At 35.7% G+C, this 24,478-nt stretch overlaps 2 protein-coding genes across 4 annotated transcripts; one reads left to right on the forward strand and one right to left on the reverse strand.

Moving 5' to 3' along the window:
- The first annotated feature begins 2,554 nt into the window (after window positions 1-2,554).
- LOC127795279 (uncharacterized) lies at window positions 2,555-4,775 on the forward strand. 2 transcript variants are annotated; one of them, XM_052326871.1, is made up of 4 exons: window positions 2,555-2,711; window positions 2,837-2,986; window positions 3,085-3,264; window positions 4,096-4,775. In XM_052326871.1, the coding sequence occupies exons 1-4, from the start codon at window positions 2,655-2,657 to the stop codon at window positions 4,126-4,128; spliced, it is 420 nt and encodes a 139-aa protein (XP_052182831.1). In that variant the 5' UTR covers window positions 2,555-2,654; the 3' UTR covers window positions 4,129-4,775. The 2 variants fall into 2 exon arrangements, with proteins under 2 accessions (XP_052182831.1, XP_052182821.1); XM_052326861.1 differs by lacking the exon at window positions 4,096-4,775 and adding an exon at window positions 3,403-3,714.
- An 11,835-nt stretch (window positions 4,776-16,610) lies between these two features.
- Window positions 16,611-24,439, reverse strand: LOC127803040 (putative tRNA pseudouridine synthase). 2 transcript variants are annotated; one of them, XM_052339047.1, is made up of 8 exons: window positions 23,941-24,439; window positions 23,752-23,787; window positions 22,736-22,848; window positions 22,468-22,616; window positions 21,493-21,637; window positions 19,111-19,545; window positions 17,547-17,991; window positions 16,611-17,027 (listed from the first exon to the last, which is right to left on the reverse strand). In XM_052339047.1, the coding sequence occupies exons 1-8, from the start codon at window positions 24,218-24,220 to the stop codon at window positions 17,005-17,007; spliced, it is 1,626 nt and encodes a 541-aa protein (XP_052195007.1). In that variant the 5' UTR covers window positions 24,221-24,439; the 3' UTR covers window positions 16,611-17,004. The 2 variants fall into 2 exon arrangements, with proteins under 2 accessions (XP_052195007.1, XP_052195014.1); XM_052339054.1 differs by having other exon boundaries at window positions 22,736-22,891; window positions 23,941-24,089.
- Window positions 24,440-24,478: the final 39 nt, after the last annotated feature.

Below are 24,478 nucleotides of genomic sequence, written 5' to 3' on the forward strand. Positions count from 1 at the left end.
TCAAATAAAGAAAAGGCAAAGAACAAATTCTCCTTTAAACACAACCTCTAGAACCAAAACAAAGCCACTAGCTACAACTTAATTTGATTTAGGGCAATAGATGTAACACGGACTAGACACTAAGAACTAAGTAAATTAGTTTGAAACCCTAAAATGGAGGTAATTAATTAAGTATGAAAGTAAAGTATTCAATAAATAAACTTTGAAATCCTAAAATGGAGATAATTAATTAAATATAACCCAAAAGAGTATTAAGTCAACAAATTGGAGAATACATTAAGCAAGCCTAGCCAAGAATAATAGAGCAATTACTAACTAGAAGAACTGAGACAAACTTGGTAGTCAAAACAAAATCATTCAGGAAGCAAGGCCGAAACACTGAAGAATTGCTTTTGATTTGCAAACTCCTATACAGGGCAACTTAACACACACACACACAAAAAAAAAAACTAAACACGGCCTAAAGGGACAATTGTTTGGATTCAATCGGGCTTGGATTTACTTGCATGCATGGACTGGAGTACTGGGGGTAGAACTTAATATATATAGATGCCTTAACCCTCTCAGTGGATCGAGACAAAACAGATTGATTACTTTTAACTTTTATGAGAGAAGACACCAAATACTCCTCCATTTAGATCATTTTAACTGTAATACGCAGAATGTCATTAAGATTACATAGACTAATGACACAATTTGAATGAGAAGTTGCCCAAAGATAATCGAAATAATAGCTACCTACGTCTACCTACACATTGTGGTTGACAGAAAGGAATTCTGAACTTAATAAATAAGTACTGATCTCTAGCACCCAAAAGAAACAATTATAAGAAGTAGAAGAAGAAGAAGAAGAAGAAGAAGAAGAAGAAGAAGAAGGACCTGCTCCAAACTAAAAATGGCCTAAAAAAAAAGGACAATCCTTTGCAGATGAAGTTTTAGGCAATCAATTGCATATAATGTCTTCTCTTGTGACTTGTGAGGACCATGCCCATGTTTCCGTTCTTTGTTTTTCTCTTGCTTCCTTATTGAAATTTATGGGCATAGATGTCTTCTCCCAAGTACTGTTTCCTTTAGTTCTTTAAGCTATACATACAAAGATATTGTTGATTCTAATATATAAAGTTAAGAAACTTAGGGCTGGAGAGAGAGAGAGATTTTGTTTCTCCCGTGACAAGGGCTTGGAGGCATTCAAACAATATATGCACCTGGGGCAGATGCTTTGGTTCATATAGCATCCCCATCACGAGCCAAATTCATCCACATCACCCTCAACCTCAAGGGCAGCCCCACTAGCTTCACAATTTCATACACATCTTTCCAAAGTATCCCCACTAGCTAGTACCATCTCTTGTTTTTCATAAGCTCTCATTTTTTTTTTTGGGGGGGTTTTACAATAATGCATAATTAAGCATTAAAACAAGGGATAATGATTCATTCACCAATTACATTTGTTGACGGGTGAATTTTTGGGTTTATCCGATTTTTTTTTTTCAAAATTTTTAAGAAAAGGGATAAAATGAAAAATTCATCCCTCGGTAAATGGAATTAGCCAATCTGCTAAAATATATATATATTTATGTCCTTAAAAATTAATGTGGGAAACAATTATCATAGTTAAAATAATTATTTAATTAGAAGAAAAAGTGTACTCTATATATTAAGTCAAATAGTAATATGATATAACTAGTGGCTCGGTTTTTTATCTGATTTTTAAGTATTATACATTGTCACTTAGCTAGTGAGTCATGAAATGGCTTATTCATTTACCTAAAATCCAGCAATGGTGATGAGCTGGATGTCACTTAGAAAGTTTGATATATATATATATATATATATATGCATGTATGTATGAAATGCCAGAATTGGCAAGAGTAGAAGACTATATATATACATGCATACATACATGTGCACGTTGGTTTGTATATACAAAGACAGAAATACAAATTAAATGAGGGTGGGTTGGGTCGGGCCGACATGAATTCTTCATAGGGAACCTCCTTGCTAGCACAGCTTAAATGCAATATCATCCCTCGAGTCAGTTAGAAAGAAAGAAAGATTTCATTATAGCAATGCATGCCCGCAGCACAAGAAGAAAATGGAAAATGGTGGCGAATACAGAGAGAGATTATTTGTAATTACGACCTGCTTCATGAACTGGGATTAATAATATATGTTGTCGACTTCTCATAAGACATGAAAGTGAAAAGATGGATGAACGACTATATGGAGATTGACTTGAGTTAGGATCGATCCCATATGTACGTACCCATGGCCAGTTAGATAAATAATTCATAATTACTGGAATATATGTTGGATTTCTTTCTTCTTGTCCTTGTTATTCTTTGGAAAAAATGGGAATCCAGTCAATCCACTAACTTGTCTAATTTTTGATAAAAGAAAAGGGAGAGAGGAGAAAACGAATATGTATATACACACACACACACACAAACATAATGCATTGATTAAGTGATCATCTGTAAGTCGTTTAATTAGCAGGACAGTGGGCCGCCGGAGGCTTTTGGTAATTTCAGACTGCGGCATAATATATTACTTTATGAGATTAGAGTTTTCGTCCTAATTTAAAGAGCATATTATCAGCTTCTAAAGATGTGTGTCTGCTAGTAAAGAGATCAGAGAGAGAGAGAGGGAGAGAGATGGTCTCCCGCAGGGAGCAAGAGAAAGCCGCCAACTACAGGAAGCTACAGTTGCCTGTAATTCTCTCCATTAATTCTTATTAAACCCCTCTTCTTCTTCTTCTTCTTCTTCTTCTTCTATATGGAAGAAATAATTTATTGCTGATAATCTAATCTAGTTTGCTGTGTTTTTGTGCTTCTAGTTAATATCTTTTCAGAGAAAGAGACCATCCGTCATCTTCGACGAGTTCAAGTACGCGAAACAGCTGAAGGAAAATATGGAGAGAGTACATGATGATGACGGCGACGTTGCCCAAGCACAAAACTCCGCTGCCCAGAATCCATTCCCTGTGGTAGATCTCAGATCGTATTAGGAGTATTTCCGGTTGAGTTACCAATACTGTTTTGCTCCTATTGCTATAGGGTTTTCTGGGTGTTAATTCTTCCGCAGGTCAACGTAGAACAGAAGGAAGAGAAAGAGAGGTTTCTAGTGACCGTGCTTTCTGAAGCCAAATGCGCGGGTTTGCTCGTTTTCATATTAGAAGCCCTTGAAGATGTGGGACTCGATGTTCTCCACGCTAGGGTTTCTTGTTCAGAGAACTTCCATCTAGAAGCAGCTGTTTCTGGAAACGTAAGAACCTGAATTCTTTTTTAGTTCTTATTCATGCGCATCTTTAATTGATCATCTCTCGTCAACACACAGTTCCATAGCTTCGATTTATAAGCTAGTGCTGATGAGTGGAGTGTATACTTAATTTGGATGTTCAAGGACCGTAAAGAGCGAGGGGATGATGATAATGAGAAGGTAGATGCGGAAGGAGTGAAACAAGAGGTGCTTGAAGCCATCCAGAAATGGAGAGGAATCAGGAGCGATCAGACCCAAGAATAATCAATTGATCATGAAGCTTCCTGTCGAAGGATAAATCTCATGAGGCTTCCACATATATATTTTATAGAGAGAGATAAGTTTGAGCTACACGTGAATCAATGATTGCCATGAATGCCGCAGAGACTCCAAACAGTACACTTCCAGTATTAGGTTAATTATCATGTGAATGCATGTCTTTTTTGTTGTAAGAAACCTGAATATGACTAGGATATAATATGCACATTAACAATAAAATGAAAACATAGTCGTATAATGAAAGAAGATTTAGAAAAAGAACATAGAATCGGATTGAAATAAGATATGTCGAAACAAATCTCCTTAAGACAGATTTCACCCTTTCAAATAGTGCTAAAGGATGAATGGATGTCTATCTCCTAAAATACAATACTTTTTTCAAGAATTAGTACAATATTATACTAACCTTGATAGGCGAAACCAAACTTAATAGTATTTTCCTTGTTTATTTATAGTTTTCAAGTATCCGATCATGAAAGGTCATGTTGTTTAACCCATTTTCAAGTGTCAAACTGTAAAAAGTCATGTTGTTTGATCCAGTTTAATCTTGATCTTCAGATCGTATTCTTTCATATTTGGGGGGCAACCTGACGGTCCAGATTGCACTCTTTGGCGAAGGTACATATCTTTTTCTTTGCACCTTTTACATCCAAATAGACATGTCCACTCATCCACGCCTTGTACGAACAATTGAGTCCAATTTTTCCAATTCACATATTGAAGACCCATTAATTCCAACAATCCCCCACATGAATGGAAGAAGTCAACACAGAATTAGGAAGATGAAGAAGAGCACTGTCTGAAAAATAGTACATCGAGATAGGTAGCTTTCACTTTGAACCTTCACTAGTGAAAGCCTATCATACTCACTTGGCTAATCAATAAACTTAGAGTCTTGAACTATTAATCGTTATTGCAATCCCAAACAATAGACCTCACATACTACCCTTTTTATCAAGTCGTGGTTTCTCTATTGTGTTCATTATTTCGACCCTGAACTCTCTTGGGTTTTGCAAGTGTTTTAAAGAATTCGTCTAAAAAAATTCTCATAGAACCGGCCTAGTTCACTCACATAGGTGATGTCCTATGAAAAGTATCCTACCATACTCCACTTGTACTTTTACAAACTATAGGCATAATTAAAAGCAAAGCTTATTCTTAACACAAGCACTTATTTGCATCATATATAGTAATGGGGAGGAGTTATACTCATAAGTGCTTCTCATCGAGCCATTCATAACTAGGAATCTAGTCCATGCATGGGATCTCCAGCCGTCAGGTTAGGTTTCCATTAAAATTAATGATTCATTAGTCTTTAGGCTTTAACTCCATTTCCCTCGATGCGCAGTTTATTCATTTTTTTGATAACATAAACGGATTTGCTAGATTATCTTTTGATATCACAAAATCAACTGATATTGTTCCATTAGAGAGCAATTGTCGAACAATATTATGCCTATGACAAATATGCTGTGATTTACCATTATACACAATTTTGTGCTTTAGCTATAGTTGCTTGGCTATAGCAATGAATGCATATTGTGGGCACCGATTTTGGCCATATTAGAATATCTTTTATAAATTGTCTTAACCATTTTGCTTCTTCTCTAGCTTTATCTAAAACTGTAAATTCTAATTCTATAGTGGAATGAACTATACACTTTTACTTAGAAAATTTCCAAGATATAATACCACCACCAAGAGTAAATACATAATCACTAGTTGATTTGAATTCATCATTTTCTGAAATCCAATTTGCGTCACTATATCCTTCAATGACTAAAGGATATTTTCCATAATGTATTGCATACTCTTTGGTTCTCTTCAAGTAACCCAGTACTTGTCAAGCACTCCAATGTTTGGTACTTGAATTACTTGTATATCTACTTAACTTACTCATTGCGTAAGCTATATCCGGCCTTATACAATTCATTAAGTACATAAGGCTCCCAATTATTTGAGAATATTCTAACTATAACTTTCCATTTATGGTATTCTTGTAAAGAATAACATATGCAAGAAATGGATTATTTGTCTCTTTAGTTCCATAGGACTTGAACCTCTCAATCACTTTATCAACATAATGTGTTTGAGATAATGTTATCCCATTAGATGTTCTAGAGATCTTCATTCCCAGTATCACATCTATATCACCCATATCTTTTATATCTGTTTCACCCATATCTTTTATATCAAAGTTGTTGGTGAGCATTTTCTTTGTCTTGTTGATGATATCCATATTGGTTCCTAGTATGAGCATGCCATCTACATAAAGACAAACAAGTACATGTGCTTCTCCAAATTTCTTGGAGTAGACACATTTATCACATTCATTTATGATGAAACTGTTTCTTATCATGACACTATCAAACTTATCGTGCCATTGTTTAGGAGCTTTCTTCAAACAATAAAGAGATTTGACAATGTTTACACACTTTGTGTTCTTGTCCTTTTATTTTGAAGCCTTCAAGTTGCTTCATGTATATTTCATCATTTAAATCACCATTTAAAAATACAGTTTTTACATCTATTTGATGTATATGCAAATTATACAAGGCTGCAATAGCAATTAAAACTTGAATAGAAGTAATCCTTGTTACCGGTGAATAAGTGTCAAAATAGTCAATACTTTCTCTTTAAAGATATCATTTGACAACAAGTTTAGCCTTGAATTTATCAATTGAACCATCGGGCTTTAACTTTTTTATGAAAATCCATTTATAACCAATTGGTTTAATTCTAGAAGGAAGATCGACCAATTGCCATGTATTATTACTTAAAATGGATTTTATTTCGTTATTAACAACTTCATTCCAGAATGAAGCTTTGGGGTTAGACATAGCCTCCGTAAAGGTTTGAGGCTTATTCTCAACCATATATGTCATAAAATTTGGACTAAAAGATTTGCTACTTTGGCTCTTTTTGCTCCTTCTAGCTAGGTTTAGATTCTTTATCCTTTTCAAATGCATTTTCATGTGTTCTCTTTTGAGTATTATCATTATCTTCTTTAGAATGGAACACATCTTCAAAGAATTCTGCATCTCTAGATTCAATAATGGTGTTTACATGAATGCCACTTATATCAAATTTATGTATGAGAAATCTGTATGCACTACTATTCATTGCATATCCAATGAAAATGCAATCAACAATTTTAGGACCTAACTTGATCTTTTTAGGAAGAGGTACAACTACTTTGGCTAAACACCCTTACACTTTCAAGTATTTGTATGCGAGTGCGATTTTGTTCACCCCATTTTAATGGGGGTAACTTTACCCCCGTTATTTTGGTGGGGAGGGGGGGTAAAAAGGTCATTTTGGGTGGGGGGCTCTCCCCTACCCCGTTTCTCTTTCTCTTCTCTCTTTCATTCCCTTGCTCTCTGTAATACCCGAGAATGATTTGAGGTCATAAATAATATTTTATGAAGGGCATAAATGGACTTTGTGGAAAATAAGACTATAGGGTACACTAACGCAACTTTGGACGATCGAATTAGTCAGAGGGAGTACCCTGGACCCTAGATAGCCAAGGGAAATGGTATAGTATCGACAAGTAATACGAGTTATGATTTTAGGCATCAAAAGAAGTTGGATCGGGAATGGTTCCCGGTACAGCTAAAAAAGGCAATTGTGATTTAGGCTGAAATACCAAATTATCGTACGGGGCATCCGGGAAGTCAATGGAACCCTAAGGAAGTTCATATTTGGCATATAGAGTAACCCTTCAGTAGTTTCTGGAAGAAACAAAAGGGTTTGTAGGTAAAACGAAGAGTCAGGCTTAAGTGCAGTTTTTTCGAAATTGACAAAGGGAGATCGAAACGATATTTTTTCGGAATTTTAAAGAGAGTGTTTTGGGATATTTCAAATGGTTATAAAGGTCTTTAAAGAGAAGTTCAATTTTTGAGCCAGGGGAAAAATCGTAATTTTTGAGGTTGGGATAAAAGTGTAATTTACCTAAAAATTAGGGGCATTAGCGTAATTAATCTATTTTTTTGGGACTAAAATACAATTAAAAATTAGTCCGGGGACCATGTTGAAAAGGGTTAAAGTGCAATTACCCAAAAGTTCGGGTCAAAGTGTAATTATTGAAACCTTTTTACTAGGGGCATTTGGAAAATTCAGGAAAAGCCTCGTAAATGACTTTAGTGATAAAGATGAAATTTCATGATGATATTAGAGATAAGATGAAGCCTTATGATGACGTTAGAGATAAGATGAAGGCTCATGATGACTTTAAGGATAAGATTTGATTGGATAAGATAAAATTTTGATAAGATTTTGTTGGAGATGATTTGAATAAGATTTGATTTGGATAATAATGATTATATAAAATCTTAGAAGATTTGGTAATGATTATATAATATCTTGGAAGATTTACAATGATTGCAGAAGATCTTTAGAAGATTTGGAATGATTGTAAAAGATTTTGGAAGATTTGAAATGATTGCAGAATATACATTTCTTGGTGGCTAAGTTTCCAAAACCTATAAATAGGGTTCATAGCCAAAGGTTTCTCATTCAAAATTTTGAGAAGTTCGTGCTAGACAAGAGTGCTTCGGGTTTAATGGATAGAGGGCTTTTTAAGCATATGCGAAACATCACACGCGTAGAGCACTTGGGCAGCGCGTGAGGACCTGTAAGGAGGTGGTTTGGTTAAAAGACTTGAGGAGTTGCACGAAAATTGAGGTTGGGCACAAGATTCGAGGTGTTCTGAGTTTCTTTCAAGGTGAGTGGTTCTAACCCAAAAATTTGGTTTTAAGTTGTGAGTTGTTCGCTACCAAAATTTGGCTTTCTTGTGAGTGTTCGTCCCCAAAACTTGATTTATTGTGCTTGTTCTATCTGAACATGTGGTGATTTCATGCAAAATGGTTTTGTGCATTGAAATGGTAACTGGTGACGGTTGGATTTATGAGGGAGGTTTGTCCCTAAATGTTTTGAACTTGTGCATTGCATTTTATAAATTGTTGTTTATATGATGCATTGAATTGTGAAATGTGGCATTGTCTTGCGTTTTGTGTGTACGTATGGAATGTCAGCCTCGGATGTTGTCTGGATAGTGTAGCCATAATTCTCCAAGGGCATGACGGAATAATAGGGGTATCTGATGCTGGTGTGCATGTCAGGATAGCCACCTTGGTTTCCGTGCCAGGCCGTTTGGTCAGGGAAGTTGCACTAGGATGACTAGGTGGTCCATACTCTGTTGTTCATGTGAGATGTCAGCCTAGGATGTTGTCTGGATAGTGTAGCCGTAATTCTCCAAGGGCGTGACAGAATAATAGGGGTATCTGATGCTGGTGGGCATGTCAGGATAGCCGCCTTGATTTCCGTGCCAGGCCATTTGGCCAGGGAAGTTGCACTAGGACGACTAGGTGGTCCATGTGAAATTTTGGAGTTGGGATTGTATGGTGGTTCGTGGATGTTTAAGGTGGGAACGTATTCTGGTGAGATGCGTTGGCAGCCCCATTTAAGCTAGAATCGCGTCGCGTCGTAGTGTCGTCGAGTCGGTGTGGTGGCATAGCTTTTAGAGAGATTGCTCTTTTCCCGTGGTAGGGTTAAGCGCGTGGGAATTCTCTTGAGCTAGGGCTTACCGGGTGTATTGGTTTATTTCATGTCTTGCATTATTCATGAAAAATGTGTTTTGAACTCTCACTTAAATGATTCATCATCTAATTTGGACTTTGTCCCTGGAATATTCAAAAGTTCCAGGTGAAGGCAGCAGTGCAAAAGGGAAAGGGATCGTCGAGGAGTAACGGCGATTAGTGGATAGTTTACATTATGTCTTATCATTTATGTTATTTACTTTTGAAAACGTCATGTAAACGTTGGTGCAACTTTATATATAAATAAAGTGGTTTCGGTTATGACCTGTTAAGGTTTCGATCTAGCTTCCGCATTTGTGTTGGTGAACTTGTCTTGGTTTATTAATGGTTCATAGTTGATATATTGAGAAGGTGTAACGGGATCTTCGGGGAATGGTTTTTGTGATGGGTTTTTATTTGAAAAAAAATTTATCCCCGGAATCTTACGTTACGTTAACGCTCCCGGGAATTGGGGTGTTACACTCTCGCCTCTTTCCTTTCATCACCGCATTGCCTCACCTCGTCGATGCATCGTTGCCTTGCCACGCACCACCTCGCCTCGCCACCACCGCCTTTCTGTGCATCGCCCCGCCGCTGCATTGTCGCCTCATCATCGCCTCATCTCTGCATCCTCGCCTTGCAGTTGGTGAGACGAGGATGCAACGACGAGATGAGGTGGTTGACGCGCGAGGAAACCTCGGTGGTCGACGCGAGAGAAAAGGAGGCGATGACGACGGCATGAGGTTGGCTGGAGAAGAAGAGGGAAATAGAGAGATGAGAGGTTGTTAGGGCCTGTTCTCTTTGGCATTTTCGAGCCGTTTTCTGTTTTCAATTTTTCAAAACACCGAAAATGTGTTCTCTTTGTTATTTTCAAAAACGCGTTTTCAAAAACAAGGAAAAAAATTGTGAAGGAAATGGAAAACAGCAAAAAAACGTTTTGGTTGTTTTCAGCCAAAATACAGTAAAAATTGAAAACGCAAAAAACGCAAGCGTTTTCCGCCTCACGCATTCCCTCTGCCTTCTCCTTTCCAAGCTCCACTTTCTCTTCCAACAAGCAACACAGATCTTCCACCACCACTGCCATCGCCCTCCACGCCACCGCTCACCACCGACATCATCGCCACAACTGCAATCGCCCTCCACGCCAAGATCCGCCATCGACACCACCGCCACTGTCCTCCACGCCAAGATCCGCATCCTCCACCGCCATCGCCATCGCTCGCCACTGACACCACCGCTACTCCCAAATCCGCCACCACCGCCATCGCTATCGCCCGCCACTCCCAGATCCGCCACTGCCATCATCGCCACTGCCATCGCCCGCCACCGCCCTCCACGCCCAGCCATCACCATCGCCACCGCCAGTCGTCTCTTCTGCCCTTTGCCATTTCTTCATTCGGCTTCGGCCATTTCTTCCTTGCCATTTCTTCCTTCAGCTTCGGCCATTCTTCCCTGCCATTTCTTCTGCCTCCACGCCCAAAATATGTATTATGATTTATGTATTATGGTTTTTGTTATTAATTTTTCTTTTTAATAATATTTTTAAAATTTTAGATAAACTTTTTCTTTTGCTATTTTATGATTTATAATTTTTTTTAATATTTATGTTGTGGGTAATCTAAATTTTAAAATTAATGTCAAATTTTAATTTGTAAGTAAAAATAATTTTATTATAAAATTATTAGTTGAGTCAAATTAAAAATAATTTTAAAAAATATTTTGTAATTTTAATACATTATTATATATGATTAAATCATTAGTTATTTTTGGTATTATATTTTAAATTCTTTAAATTAAAATTATAATTTATTAATAAATATTTATAATTTACTTTGAATCAAATTTATTAAATAAAATATCATAAAATATTTTTTCTCAAAATTTCAAAAAGAACGCGTTTTCTAATTTTTAGTTTTGAGAAACATTTTTTCAGAATGACAAAAAGAACGCATTTTCAATAATCCTAAAACAGACAGTCAAACACACAAAACTAAAAATGAATTCAAAACTCAAAACTTAAAACTGAAACACAAATAGAACACCACCTTAGCTTTTCACGGGGGTTATTTCATCCCCTCATTAAATGGGGTGAACAAAATCGCACTCTTTGTATGCAAGCTTTCTAGCTACTTTTCCACATGTCATAGGGTACTAATCTAGTCTTCTCGTGGGGAACTCTATTTAAAATAAAGTAAGCTATAAGCACTACTTCCTCTCACAAGTTATGAGATAATCCAAAACTAATAAGCATAACATTAACCATATCTTTAAGAGTTCTATTTTTCTTTTTAACAACTCCATTTTGCTGAGGAGAGTATGGTGTTGTAGTTTGGTAAATAATTCTAAAATTGGCACATAATTCATCAAATGATGATGAATCATATTCTCTACCTCTCTATCGGATCTCAATATCTTAATTGTCCTACCAAGTTGATTTTCAACTTCATTCTTGTAAGTGATAAAAGCGTTCAAAGCCTTATCTTTACTACTTAATAAATACACATAACAATATCTAGTGTGATCGTCAATATATGTGATAAAATATTGTTTATCACTTCAACTTTGAACAAATTTTAGATCACATATATCTCTATGTATTAAGCCTAACGGTTCACTATTCCTTTCACTCGAACTAAAAGGTTTCTTAGCAAACTTAGCTTCAACATAAATTTGACATTTGTGTTTATCTACTAATTCCAGTTTAGATATAAGTCCTAAATTTGCCAACTTTCTAAAAGAAGCATGGTTAACATGACCTAATCTGTTATGCCATAAACATGAGGACTCAAGCATGTAAGAAGAAAAATTATTATTATTCATGATAATCTTTGGGTACATGAATTTGGATTTGTTGTCCACAACAACCACATTGGCTTTGAACAATCCATCCATAAGATAGCCTCTATACTAACATATATACCCTTTTTAATAAGTACAAATTTATTAGACTGAAAGGTCATTTTAAACCTTTTCTTACTAAGTATAGAATTGGAAATTAAATTCTTCCTAATGTCTCTGGAACATACACAACATTATTAAGCGTTAGCTTCTTTCCAAATGTGAATTTTAAGATTACTTTTTAAGTTCCCTCAATTTTAGATGTTGCCGAATTGCCCATGTATAGATATTCATCATGGTTTATCTTTTGATAATCAACGAACATACCTCTATCTCCACAAATATGCTTGGTAGCTCTTGTGTCCAACCATCAGTCCTTGGCATTAGATACAAATTGACTTCTAACACAACTATAGACAAGTTCATGCTAGCAATATCAATCGTAATGTGGTCTACTTCTATCATGTTGGCTTGGGGAGGCTTATACATATTCTTCCCTATACTTTTTTTTATTGCGGCATTATACAGTTTCACTTGAATCGCTTAGCATTCTTGTCTTTGTCCTTGAATGATCCAGAATGCTTTCTCTTGTTATTCTTTTTAACTTGGAGTCCTCTATCATGTTAGCCTTGGTCTCCATCTAGTTGTAAAAAGTCTTTTTTGCAACCCTGTTGTCTTCCTATATGTGAAGACGAACAATAAGATCCTCCAGTTTTATCTCTTTACGTTTATGCTTGAGATAATTCTTGAAATCTTTTCATTATGGAGGTAGCTTCTCAATTATAGCAGTTATTTGGAAAGACGCACTTAATATCACGCCCTCGGTTGCAATATCATGTAGGATGATCTGCATCTCTTTTACTTGATTGATAATAGTCTTGTTGTCAACTATTTTGTAGTCCAGAAATTTGCCGACGACAAATTTTCTTGTCTTGGCATCTTCTGTCTTGTATTTTTTGTCAAGAGACTCCCACAACTCCTTAGCCGTCTGGATTGAATTGTATACATTGTATAACCAATTATCCAATGCATTTAGGATGTAATTTCAACATAGAAAATCAGCATGCTTCCATGCACCAATTTCTAATTGGACTTCTTTGTCATTAGGATTCTCTTTGAAATGTGCAGGACATTCTTTCTTGAGAAATTTGAAAAGATTCAACGTAGTGAGATTTAACATTTTTTGCTGCCAATGGCAGCAAAAAATGGAGTAACACCAAGAGCTGATCCGTGCCATTGAATTTCTCAGGTTTCTCATGTTGGGATGCCAAAGGCATGATGAATGGAGTAACACTAGGAATTGATTTGTTCCCCCCACTAGGTGGCACACTTGAACTAGTCATAATACTGACAAATAATAAGTACACAATAAAAGCTTGTAATAGATAAAAGAAAATATGTCTTAAGATTGTTGTAAAAAACCTGAATTTGACTAGGATAATATGCACATTAACAATAAAATGAAAACACAATTGTATAATGACAGGAGATTTAGAAAAAGAACATAGAACCAGACTTAAGTGAGGTATGTTGAAACAAATCTCCTTAAGAGAGATTTTGTCCCTTCAATGGTACTAAATGACCAATGAGCGTCTGTCTCGCAAGATACAACACTTTTTCTAAGAATTAGTACAACACTATACTAATTTTGACAGGCGAAACCAAAGTTGATAGTACTCTCCTTGTTGACTAGAGAAAAGATATTAGAATCTCATACATTTGACAATAATCAAAGTTTATAGAAAGGAAGTATATTGGAGGAAGAAAGAAAGAAATCAATTTACTTGAATTGATTTTTTGGATGGAGAAAATGGAATATAGAGGATGCTACTTATAATTTCTAAGTGTCTAATCTGGAAATGTCATGTTGTTTGACCCATTTCCAAGTGTCCAACTATAAAAAAATCTTATTATTTGACTTAATTTAATCTTCATCTTCTAATCGCATCTTTTTATATAATTTGGGTGTGACGTGAGAGTTCAAATTGCACTCTTTAATAAAGGTACATATCTCTTCCTTTGCACCTTTCAAATCCAAATAAACATGTCTATTCACTGGCACCTTGTATAAACAGTCATGTCCAATTTTAGAGACTTTTTCAGTTCACATATTCAATCCATTAATTCCAACATTTTTATTTACAACTACAAATTAACTACCAGACCCAACAAGTTCCTGCTCTTTCTCTCTCTCTCTCTCTCTCTCTCTCTCTACGCCCCCAAAACGCCTTTAATATATCTAGCTAGCTAGGTAGCTGCTCAATCTCTCCAAAGCTGAATAATCCAGTGAGAAAATTGTAGATCGATAATGTATATATATAATCACAAAAATGGAAGACAGTAGCTTGGAAGTCCGTTGCATTGCCGCACGCACACCCATATATGATGATCCATTCCTCTAGCTAGCTAGCTAGCTAGGAACACAACCGATGGTACGTAATTAATCCCAAAGCAACCTATTTCTTTCATCCGATATATTCTACTGAAAACTCTAATCATCATATATATTATAACAAAATCATAATATTCATTAATTAGCATAAATTAGAGTAACAGTACTCTCTTAAGATTGGGCATAATTCACGGATCTCCTCTTCATTTTTGAAAATTTATATATAGCAACTAATTTGAGATTCAAAAAGGGGAACTATTTAATCTCTCTAGTTAATTAACAAAATCACAATTAATATTTTTAATTATAAAAAATGCCATTATACTCTCTTAATTCCCCTTTCTCTCCTCTTGCAATGTACTCACTCCCTTTCCTCTCGCTCTCTCCTCTCTCTCCTTCTCCAATGATGGTAATGGAGGCAGCGACGTAATTAAACCTTTGCTCCAATTAACTTTTGAGTGCATGAAGTGGCCAACAAATCCTTTTCAACAATGCAACTTTGCCAACATCCAAGCCCCATCAGTCATTGGAACTTTTCTTCTTTGGCCAAACTCCAATATCACAACTAGCTAGACTGGACCCTAAAGCAGATTCCTTCAACAACCTGGAATTATTATTGGTGGTCTTCAAGCCGAAAAACTATGATGACCTCGATTGTAGTTTGAAGTACGTTGTTGGACTTGAAATTTACGACCATAATGCCATCAGGAGACCTTAATTCGAGCTTCTTGGCCTCCAAAGGTGGGAGCTTTGCAAAGAGAAGCCATGGAAATTGATCTGATCATAAATGTGAAGAAGATATATAATTGGTTTCACTAGAAGTGGCTACAGGGAAGAAGGAGTTGAGAGAGGACTCGTACCAGTGCTTGTGGGGTTCGGCGTCGTATGTATAGAATTCGAACTTGTGAAGGTCTTTTTAGTATAGCATAAGCTAGGCATATGATGACCTAGGAGAGGAAGAGAGTGAGAAGAAATGCATGGCTATTTAAAAATGTTCAAATACATATTTTAGTCCCTCTACTTACATATTTTTTTTATTTAAATATTCAAACTTTTTATTATTTCAAACACATTTCTAAATTATGTAATTTTGAGTCAATTTTTTTTATATTAAGTGTGTAATACATATATATATATCTCATGTTTAGATATCCATTGATATGGTACAGTGATTTTGAAATATATATATAATCTCGTGACAAATATATCAAAAGTCAATTATGCAAAATGTCTGTAAAAATATAATTCAAATTATAATAGAAATGAGTGGTATTTATCCAATTTATTTCTTGATTGTAGGGGAATAATTTTTAGAAGTAGACACCTACTAACCCTTGTGTAATATATTTCCAACTATGTCGTAAACCTTAAAACATATTAATAATTTTATGTTAACATAAGCCTAAATTCCCAGGTTTGTCCTATTGTTTTTGGAAATACAGGGTTGGAGATTTTTTCTTTTTTTTTTTTTGAAATAAGGTCAAAATCTGTTTTCAAGGTCAAGTCAAACTCAATTTTGACTAAGTCAGGTCAACTGGGTTGAAAATGGCTTTACCTAAAATGGATTCTACAATTAGAGGTCTAAAAGAAAAGTTATTTGTAGGATTTCTAATATTGCATTTCTCATTTATTTTCTAATTGGATCCTCATTTTCCATTTATTCTATATTATTAATTTGGTCACTTTTTCACTTAATTTCCTTTTCTATCTTTTTTTATTTTGACAATTATGCTTTTTAAGTGTCAACAAGCTAAATAATATTTTATTTTATTTTATAAACTACTCTCACGTGAATAGACACCACATCCTATATTTCAATGGTAATCTAAATTGAACTTAAAAAAGTATAATCTCATATCAAACATATCCTAATGTCACAAACTCACATACTAAAAATAATTAATTAAGTGTGATTAGTATTGAATCTTAGAAAGGGAAATGTGACATTCTTTCCCAACAAAACAAAGGAAAAAAAGAAATAGAAACATTCTTTTTTACCTAATTCATGTCACTCTCGAAAAAAAAAAAAAAAAAAATTCATGTCATTCTCTCAAAAGGATAGTTGGCCTTAACTTAGTTTGACGTCGACTATGTTGTATCCCATTACACTCATAACAATGATAAAAAAAATAAAAAAGAAAAGAAAGAACATATCTAAACCTTACTCTAATACTATTTTGCAATATAACATCCTGTCTTCACCGATGTGGACTCCACCAAGCAAAAATTAAATCACCCACCTAACCCTGTGCTGCACAACTGGCGACGGTAAAGGGTGCAATCTTATTAATAATGAAGTTGGGATAACAATCAGCTCAGCGAAAGCTCTAACTACACAGACCACATGAGGCTTCACAAATTCAATTCAAGTTTTTTCCATATGGAACATAGGTTTTTTTTTTTTTTCTAACAATGCAAGTATGTCTGTTAAATCGGTCAAAAGAGAGAATACATGTGTCACCGTCTTCAGTAGTACAGAGTTTGGCTCCATCTCCATGCAAGATAGGCTCAAGTATGAAGTAAAACATATCCAGTTTCAGCTTAAACATGATGCCCAGAATTGCTTCCTGGTTTCGGTAGAACTACTCCTGATTGCCCCCCTCTGTGCTTAGTCCATTGATGGCCAGTTTTATGGCTGTGAATTTTGACGAGAACCCCTCAAATGGATATTCTCCTGCCATCTGGAAAAAGCAAAAAAGAAGGAATACTCTTCAAATCATCGGTGATAACTTATTGCACAAGGAAACGCTAATCAACTCATTTTCGTTTCATTCCACCACTAAATCTCTGCCAAAGAAAGCCTTGGGGAGAATTTGGAGGAATCCTAGGAAGGTCGCATGAGGCAAATTCATGCCGAATGAAACACAAATTGTTACAAAAGCAGCAACAATCAATCATTATTAACTATCTATTACTGATGGTTGGCCATGAGCCAGTTCTTGTTCTTTTGGCAACTTCATGAATAGTCTGAGTAGCATATCAGCCTACCCATTTTCATTACCAATCCAAAACTCCACTGGCACATGCAAACCATATGCAAGCCAAACACATCTGACCTATTTGTCAGTTTCAGAGAAAGAACTTTCAAAACCATTTTAAGTCTTGCTCAAGTGAGTAGCAAAAATATTAAAGGAAATGCTAGTCAGAGAACGTGTGGTTAATTAGACAATAAATCAAATTCTTTAAATTCAGATACGCACCTTCTTTGAGCTGTTTTGTTCTCAACTTTGATGCAGCACCTTTTCTAGTCTGCTGAAACTTTTCATTCCACAGTTCCCATGCATTCCTGACTTCATCCAGTTCTGCTTCTGGGATGCTTGTATTTGCATCCAATGTCTCAACCCACTCCTTCCAAGGGGATTTTGAAGGAACTAAGAATTTTGCAATCTGAGGCAACACTATCGAATTGTAGAACTCATCAACTGGCTTCAGAATTTCTTCAGATTCAACCAATGTTATCATTTCAGGCCTTGTTACATTGCCAGGTTGGTTTCTTAGCTGAAAATTATTTCCCCTCAAAATGAGAACTTCAGATGGGGCAAGAGGCAGAACAATACGAGAGAACTTGGCCAGTGACAACTTTAGAATATCCCTGGGGAGTAAATTACGCTTTACAGCCACAGCAGTTCCTACCATCTTACGGATCTGGTCCAATGCCATATGTTAAGAATAGATGCATGGGTAGAACACAAATACAATACGAAGAGTGGGTTAATGTCCCAACATATTTTATGCTATGCTCGAAACTAGGAGTTGCTGAAAGAAAAGGAAAGGAAAACAGATTGTCTTATATGCTTGTAGAACTGCATGAACATAAGCAATCTCATTTTCTTTTCAATTCCCTTTCTGTTGAAAAGATTTAGTGCCAAACATATGGTTAATGTTTAACAATGAGAAGCTAAATGCTGTTGGTTGCTCCATGTTAAACAGGATCCATGTATAACCACATCAACACATTCTAAAACTTCCAGTGTGCCAAGGTCAAGGCATGTATAAGTAATTTGTTGGGAACATCAGTTGCTCCCCGGCATGTTGAGCAAAATTAGGTGGCAATACTTCCAAATCAATAATTCATACACATCTTGTCCATAAATCATGAGAATTGATACCTAAGTGAGAGTATCTAAGAAGATCAAACTGAAGCAAGCACGCATTAAAGGATGCCATAAAGCAACTAAGGCACTGTGATGTAAGACAGCATGAAAATTGCAGAAGATAGAAGAATAAAAGAAGAAATATAAAGGGGACCAAAGAGAGAGATTTCAGCAAATTTTCTTCAAACCAACTACTTAGTGTCCCGATTATGAGATAGAGATAAGTATAAATGATAAAAATATGATGTTGGACTGAGCTGCACAAAAAGAAACAGTAATATGAAGTTTCTCCCATCGAAACAAGCCTTATGGGTTTTACCACTAATCTCTCTCTCTCTCTCTCTCTCTCATTATATCTCAATTCATTTTTTCTTTAGTTTTCTATTTCTTTCATGGTATCAGAGAATGTATTGGCAATTTTCTCTCGAGTTTAGTTCCAAGCTCCATTTATTTTTCATCATATACACAGAGAAGTTTATACTAAAGTATTCTTCTCAATTCTTTCACTACAATGACTGCCCATGCAAAATTTTGTTTGAAATCAAGGACATCTGCATCACGGCATTGTGCTCTAGCCTCTATGCCTTTGGCCCTTAATGCAAACATTACATAAAACAAAATTAAAGACTTCTAAGAAACTGTTTTGAGAGTTTGTAACCAAGAAACTTACTTGATGCAGCATGAATGATTCTCCAAATATGGAAACTTCTACATAATTTATTCCAAGAAATTGTTCCAGTTTTCCACAGCAGCACCGGTAAATCTTTCTAAAATGTGAAGAACTAAGCTTGTCCTTTTCATCAGGTTCATGTAACCATCTGGCCTTAATGGCTAAATGAGCATCTCGGCCCTTCATACCATTCCCATTGTCATTCCAGCTTTCTGATAGATGATTGTCAGAAACTAGGAATTGTATTTGTGATGAACCATCATTTTTTCCCTCAACATCTCTCACTGCCAAATCATCCACCTCAAGAATTTCTTCTGCATCACTTTCATGTCTCTCGGGGTATCTTTCTCTTCTATCCTTTCTTGATAACAGTTTTGCAGGTATTGGTTTCCGATACTTGGATCGTATTGTATAATTATGAAAAGGATGTTCTCCCTGCAACACCATTTACAGAAACAAGATGATCAACAGATGATCCCATGCTAACCTATACATAGTTTCTTCTGTTTAGAAACACCATGAACGATTAGCAGATGTCTTCAGGGCACAACAAAAGCAACCAAAACTTGGTGGGGTTATAAAATCTCTTAAGCTGTCAGAGCCAAAAAGAAATTAAAATAGGATCAAAGAGAGAAAGAGAAAGAAGAAAATGGAAGAGAAAGAACAGAAGAAGCAACAAAGAAAAGAGGAAAATCAAGAGAAGAAGAAGAAACGAATAACGGATGAGAAGAAGAGAGAGAGAACTAAAGGAGAAGAAAACAGAAAGGGAAATAGTAAAATTTCCTTCATTGAATAATCAAAAATCAAAGGCTGAATGGTCCCTACACTTGTGAGGTATTCATAAATTCACTAATCTTACCAAACTAGGCATCCAATCCTCATTAGAAAACAAAAAAAATAACATGAAATACTAACTAAAATGGAATTCAAATTAAAGTACAAATAAAATTTAAAATTCCTGACAGCCGATATGGAAAAATGTAAAACTCAGAAATAGGAGTACGCATAAAAAAGTAATTCCTATAAGTAACTAAAATCACACAACTAGACATAAAAATGTAATTCCTAAAAGTAACTAAAATCACACAACTAAAATAAAATTTCTTATCTCCATCATTATTTCTGGCTGAGTAGAACTCAACTCTGATGAGTTAAAACAATGATATAGTACTCTAACCTGGTCTACAGGGATCGGATTAGTAATGTCACCAAGGCAAAACAGTAAGGCCTACAGAGGCAAGACACTGAATGTTTGAAAGTAGCTTTTTAGAACTAAGATAAATGCAACATGACTAAAGCTCTGTTGTGCACCAGCTTTTTCTGTTAAAAACTGAATAAAAACAGTAGTAGGGAAAAAAAAGACTTAAAGAAAGCTAAGACGGATTGTTTGTTAATCATTTTTTATAGTAGCATAATTTAGAAAATACTAACAGAATCCTTAGAGGGCAAGACTTGGTAGAATTGTAAGGTTGCTCCTTTGTGACTAGGAAGTCATAGAAAGGGTGTTGTAGAAGCAGCTACTTTGCAGAAAAACAAGAGTAAGACTGCATATGAAAACGATATTCTCCCCACCCTTGCAAAGTGGAGAGCCCTGTTCACTGAGGAGCCTAACAGCACAACTAGAATAGGACCACTACTATATCTTATGAAAAGGATTGCAAAAAGATATGAAAATATATCTCTCTAATTAAATTGAAAAAAAAAATCTAAAAAATATCATTTTTTACGGTTTTCATTTTTAAGCCTTTTGTGCTTCTTTGTTCAATAAACTTGTGTGTGTTTTTAAGGAAAAAAGCTAGCAACCAAACGCCTTTAGCATTTTTCAAGCAAAAATAAAATTAAAAGGCTGGTGCTGAATTGACCCTAGAGACCACTGTCTTGATGATCCAAATTTGCAAAATAATTGTTCTTTCCCTGACATTCACCTAAATATGTGTGTTTTCTTTTGTCTTACTCTCTTTTATTGCAACTCAAGAGTACAGAACATTTTATCATCAGATAAATCTAAACTAACCAAATGATAATCCATATTAGTGAGTGCATGCAACAAAGATGGTATCAAATGGACCCAAAAAGATAATCAAAACTCCAAAGAGCAAAATAATTGTTCATCCTCTGACATTCAGCAAAAAAAAAAAAAAAATAAATTCTTCTTTCTCTGACTTACTTTTATTACATCTCAAGAGTATGAAACATCTTATCAACAGATAGATCTAAACTAACCAAATGGAAATCCAGATAAATGCATGCAGGCAACAATATCACCTGGACCTCCAAGGAATATGTAGATCATGTGGCATCAACAGATCTTTATAATAGAAAAGCTACTTCTTTCTTTCTTCCAATACCACAGGAGCAACAATTAGCAGAAGCAAAACTTACCTCAAAAGAACTCAGTATTTCATTCAGGTCTGATATATGATAATCAATTTCAGATGCAGTGAAGGTTTCCTTAATTCCAATCACTTCAGCTGGAAGGAGGTAAGAATATTTGCGAATATTACATTCCCTTCTAGCATCAAAGCTCCTGAACCAGGTGATAAAATGATAAAATTAATGAGAAAAAAAAAAGGAAATAGAAAATACTACAAGCCCTAACTTTACAAGGATACAGCTAAAAGATATGTATGGTGAAAAAAAACCCAAGTTACTTATCCCATCAAGAGAACGGATAAGGACAAATCAAACAATATTACTAGTCAGCAGTGTATCACAGGCCAAGATCATGAACTAATTATGATAATAAGGCTCTGTTTGGAAAAGACTAGCCCAATCCCTCTTTTTTTGACTAATAATGATCTATTTTGACCTCAGTTGACCTCCTCACCCTGTTGATACTTGATAGCCCCATTTCAGTCAGTACATATTAGATGCATAGAGTAGGAAATTCTAGTGAATCAAAAAAGTTTACAGTTCTATGCATGCATGCAAAACAAAGGCTTGAACTAGCCATTTGTAACATCAGGGAGTTATTATCTTGAATTTCCATTCTCATGCCGTATATATTTTTGCATCTAGATGGGACTTCACATATTTTTCTTTTACGAAGTTATTTTTCCTTTGATTAAGTGGCTGGTAATTTGACAACAATTAAAATACTTATGTCATTCAAAATTACCAGTTTTTGTTTTCCTCCAAGAAAATAGAAAACCATTGAAACAAGAAATCTATCAATCAGAGACCTTGGTTATATTTTTATATTTTAGTTTTTTACAAGAAAGCAGGCCAGTTTCTGGTTGTAGCAACTAAAATAACCACAAAATCTACAATAAATCCTATATAAAATAAAATATATGGGATGCATAACAGATGTTCTGCACATTTTCATATGGTATTACAAGATACACGATATCTCACCTTCTTGAAGGCAAAATGCTGAAAACTTTGATATTGTTAGGAAGAAAAGCATTGACATAATTTGCAAGAGAAACGCCATTGAGGTCTTCCTTCCATGCATTTTCAGGTATTTCCATTTTTAAGGATATCATGGTTGCTAATGAATGCACCTAGAACAAAAATACTAGAAAATCAGGTCACCATATTACTGGATGCATGATTCGAAGTAATAGACAGTCAATGTACTAGGTAAAGAATAAGATAAATGAATGCCTTCCAAGCAGCTTACTCCTTTATCAGTTCGACTACTTCTAGCCCACCCAATTTTGTTCAAATCCCCATAATTGCTATCACGAATGCCACCAGCTCTGAAAATAGCATTTTCCAATTCTTCCTCAATGGCTACATTACAAAATTGTAATGCTTTAGGGAAATCCCATCCATGCTAGCTATGCAGATTAAGCATGAGAAGTAGTCAATCTTTTGGCCATACTCAAAAAGGCATAGAGAAAAAACATACATAATTTATACACCATCTACCAAATGGCCATCAATGATAAATCAATTCTTGATAATTTTGTATAACAGCATAAAATGAAGCAAGAACCAAACCTTACATTCAAATACTTTAGAATAAGAAACCTAGCTATTACGTTCTCTACATTCCAAAACATGTTACTTGATACCAATGTGTATCAATGAGAATAAGACATGGAATTCCAAATTGAAAAAGTCAGCTAGAAATCAGACAACAAACTAAATGGGGTCAATAAAGCAAACATTTGTGAAGAGACAACAGATCACATGCATAAATCACGTCTCAGGCTGGCCACTGTTGAGAAACAATCTAATTCATCGGAATGCTATTGCAAAAGTTGCATATTAAGCACGGGCACACGCAAAGTGAAATATGATCATTGCAAACCCATAAAGAAAAGCCAAGATAACTGAACTTAGCTAGATAAAATTTTCCCACTGTTTGAAGCCCAAAAGAAGTGACAGCAGGGAGAAGTATTACTAATAATGAGGAATAATAATACATAGAATGCAGCTTCAACCCCGTATTTTGAACAGGAAAGAAAAAAACCAGTTGAAGTAGAAAAATATACCAAGTAGCTCCGGTTAGCGGTGAGTTGCTTTTGTTATGCTTTTCACAAACGATCTCAAGACTTTTTAGTTGCTGTTAGGGTCTACTTTCCATCATCCAAATCCAGAATAAAAGAACACTAGCCATTCCTAGAACTACTTTCGACCAAAATAAACGAATGCTGACATTAAGGGATAGAGAAAAGGGAATATACTTACTGGATAACGAGTGTTCATCTCTTTGCATTTGCAGACCTGCAAATGTAAAACAGTACCAAGAAAATCAAACGGTTACAGACACATATAGATACGTCTCTCTCTCTCTCTCTCTCTATGTATATATATATATATATATATGTATATATGCACATATAGGCGGGCATAAGAAGAAGGGTGGATTATACTGACCTCTGTAATCGGTACCGACGTAACCGACGCGCATTACGACTTTCTTCTTGCGGAAAGGAGTCCATTTGATGGCGGTGGGCTGCACCGTCTGGTTTTCAGGCGGCGGAGCTAATGTTTGAGCGGTGGCGGGCGACAAAGACGGAGGCAGCGGCGCCGTCGATAATGAAGCACGAGCAACAACGAGAAGTAGCCGCGGTGTTGTCGGCTTTGGTAACCGGAGAGTCGAAGCTTGGTTTCCCAGCCACTGTGGGAATGGAAATCGAAGCGAACAGACGGCCATGTTTGGGGCGTGACGGAGGCGCGGCTCAGGCTGCAATTTCTCGTGCGTCCGACCAAACGCCTCGTTTGGATTGAATTCGCCGGACTCGCTTTTGCTATCGAAATTTACTTTGGGTTTCCGAATTGAGCCCCGAGGTTCCGCTAAATTGCAATGATTACCCTATAGGTTTGAACTATTATAACACTGGCCCCAGATTGCTACGTTGCATTGGGCAAGCGTTGAGAAAAGGGTACAGGAAGGACGAGCAATTAGCGAATA

This window comes from Diospyros lotus, chromosome 1, assembly GCF_014633365.1.
Source record: "Diospyros lotus cultivar Yz01 chromosome 1, ASM1463336v1, whole genome shotgun sequence".
NCBI lineage: Eukaryota > Viridiplantae > Streptophyta > Magnoliopsida > Ericales > Ebenaceae > Diospyros > Diospyros lotus.

Coding starts and splice junctions, on each gene's coding strand:
- LOC127803040 (XM_052339047.1), bottom strand. CDS start 24,220: ATGGCCGTCTGTTCGCTTCGATTTCCATTCCCACAGTGGCTGGGAAAC. Junction 21,638..22,467: donor AGCATTTTGCCTTCAAGAAG/GTGAGATATCGT, acceptor CACCTGGTTCAG/GAGCTTTGATGCTAGAAGGG. Junction 17,992..19,110: donor AATCATTCATGCTGCATCAA/GTAAGTTTCTTG, acceptor GCATTGGACCAG/ATCCGTAAGATGGTAGGAAC.
- LOC127795279 (XM_052326861.1), top strand. CDS start 2,655: ATGGTCTCCCGCAGGGAGCAAGAGAAAGCCGCCAACTACAGGAAGCTA. Junction 2,712..2,836: donor ACAGGAAGCTACAGTTGCCT/GTAATTCTCTCC, acceptor TTGTGCTTCTAG/TTAATATCTTTTCAGAGAAA. Junction 2,987..3,084: donor CCCAGAATCCATTCCCTGTG/GTAGATCTCAGA, acceptor ATTCTTCCGCAG/GTCAACGTAGAACAGAAGGA.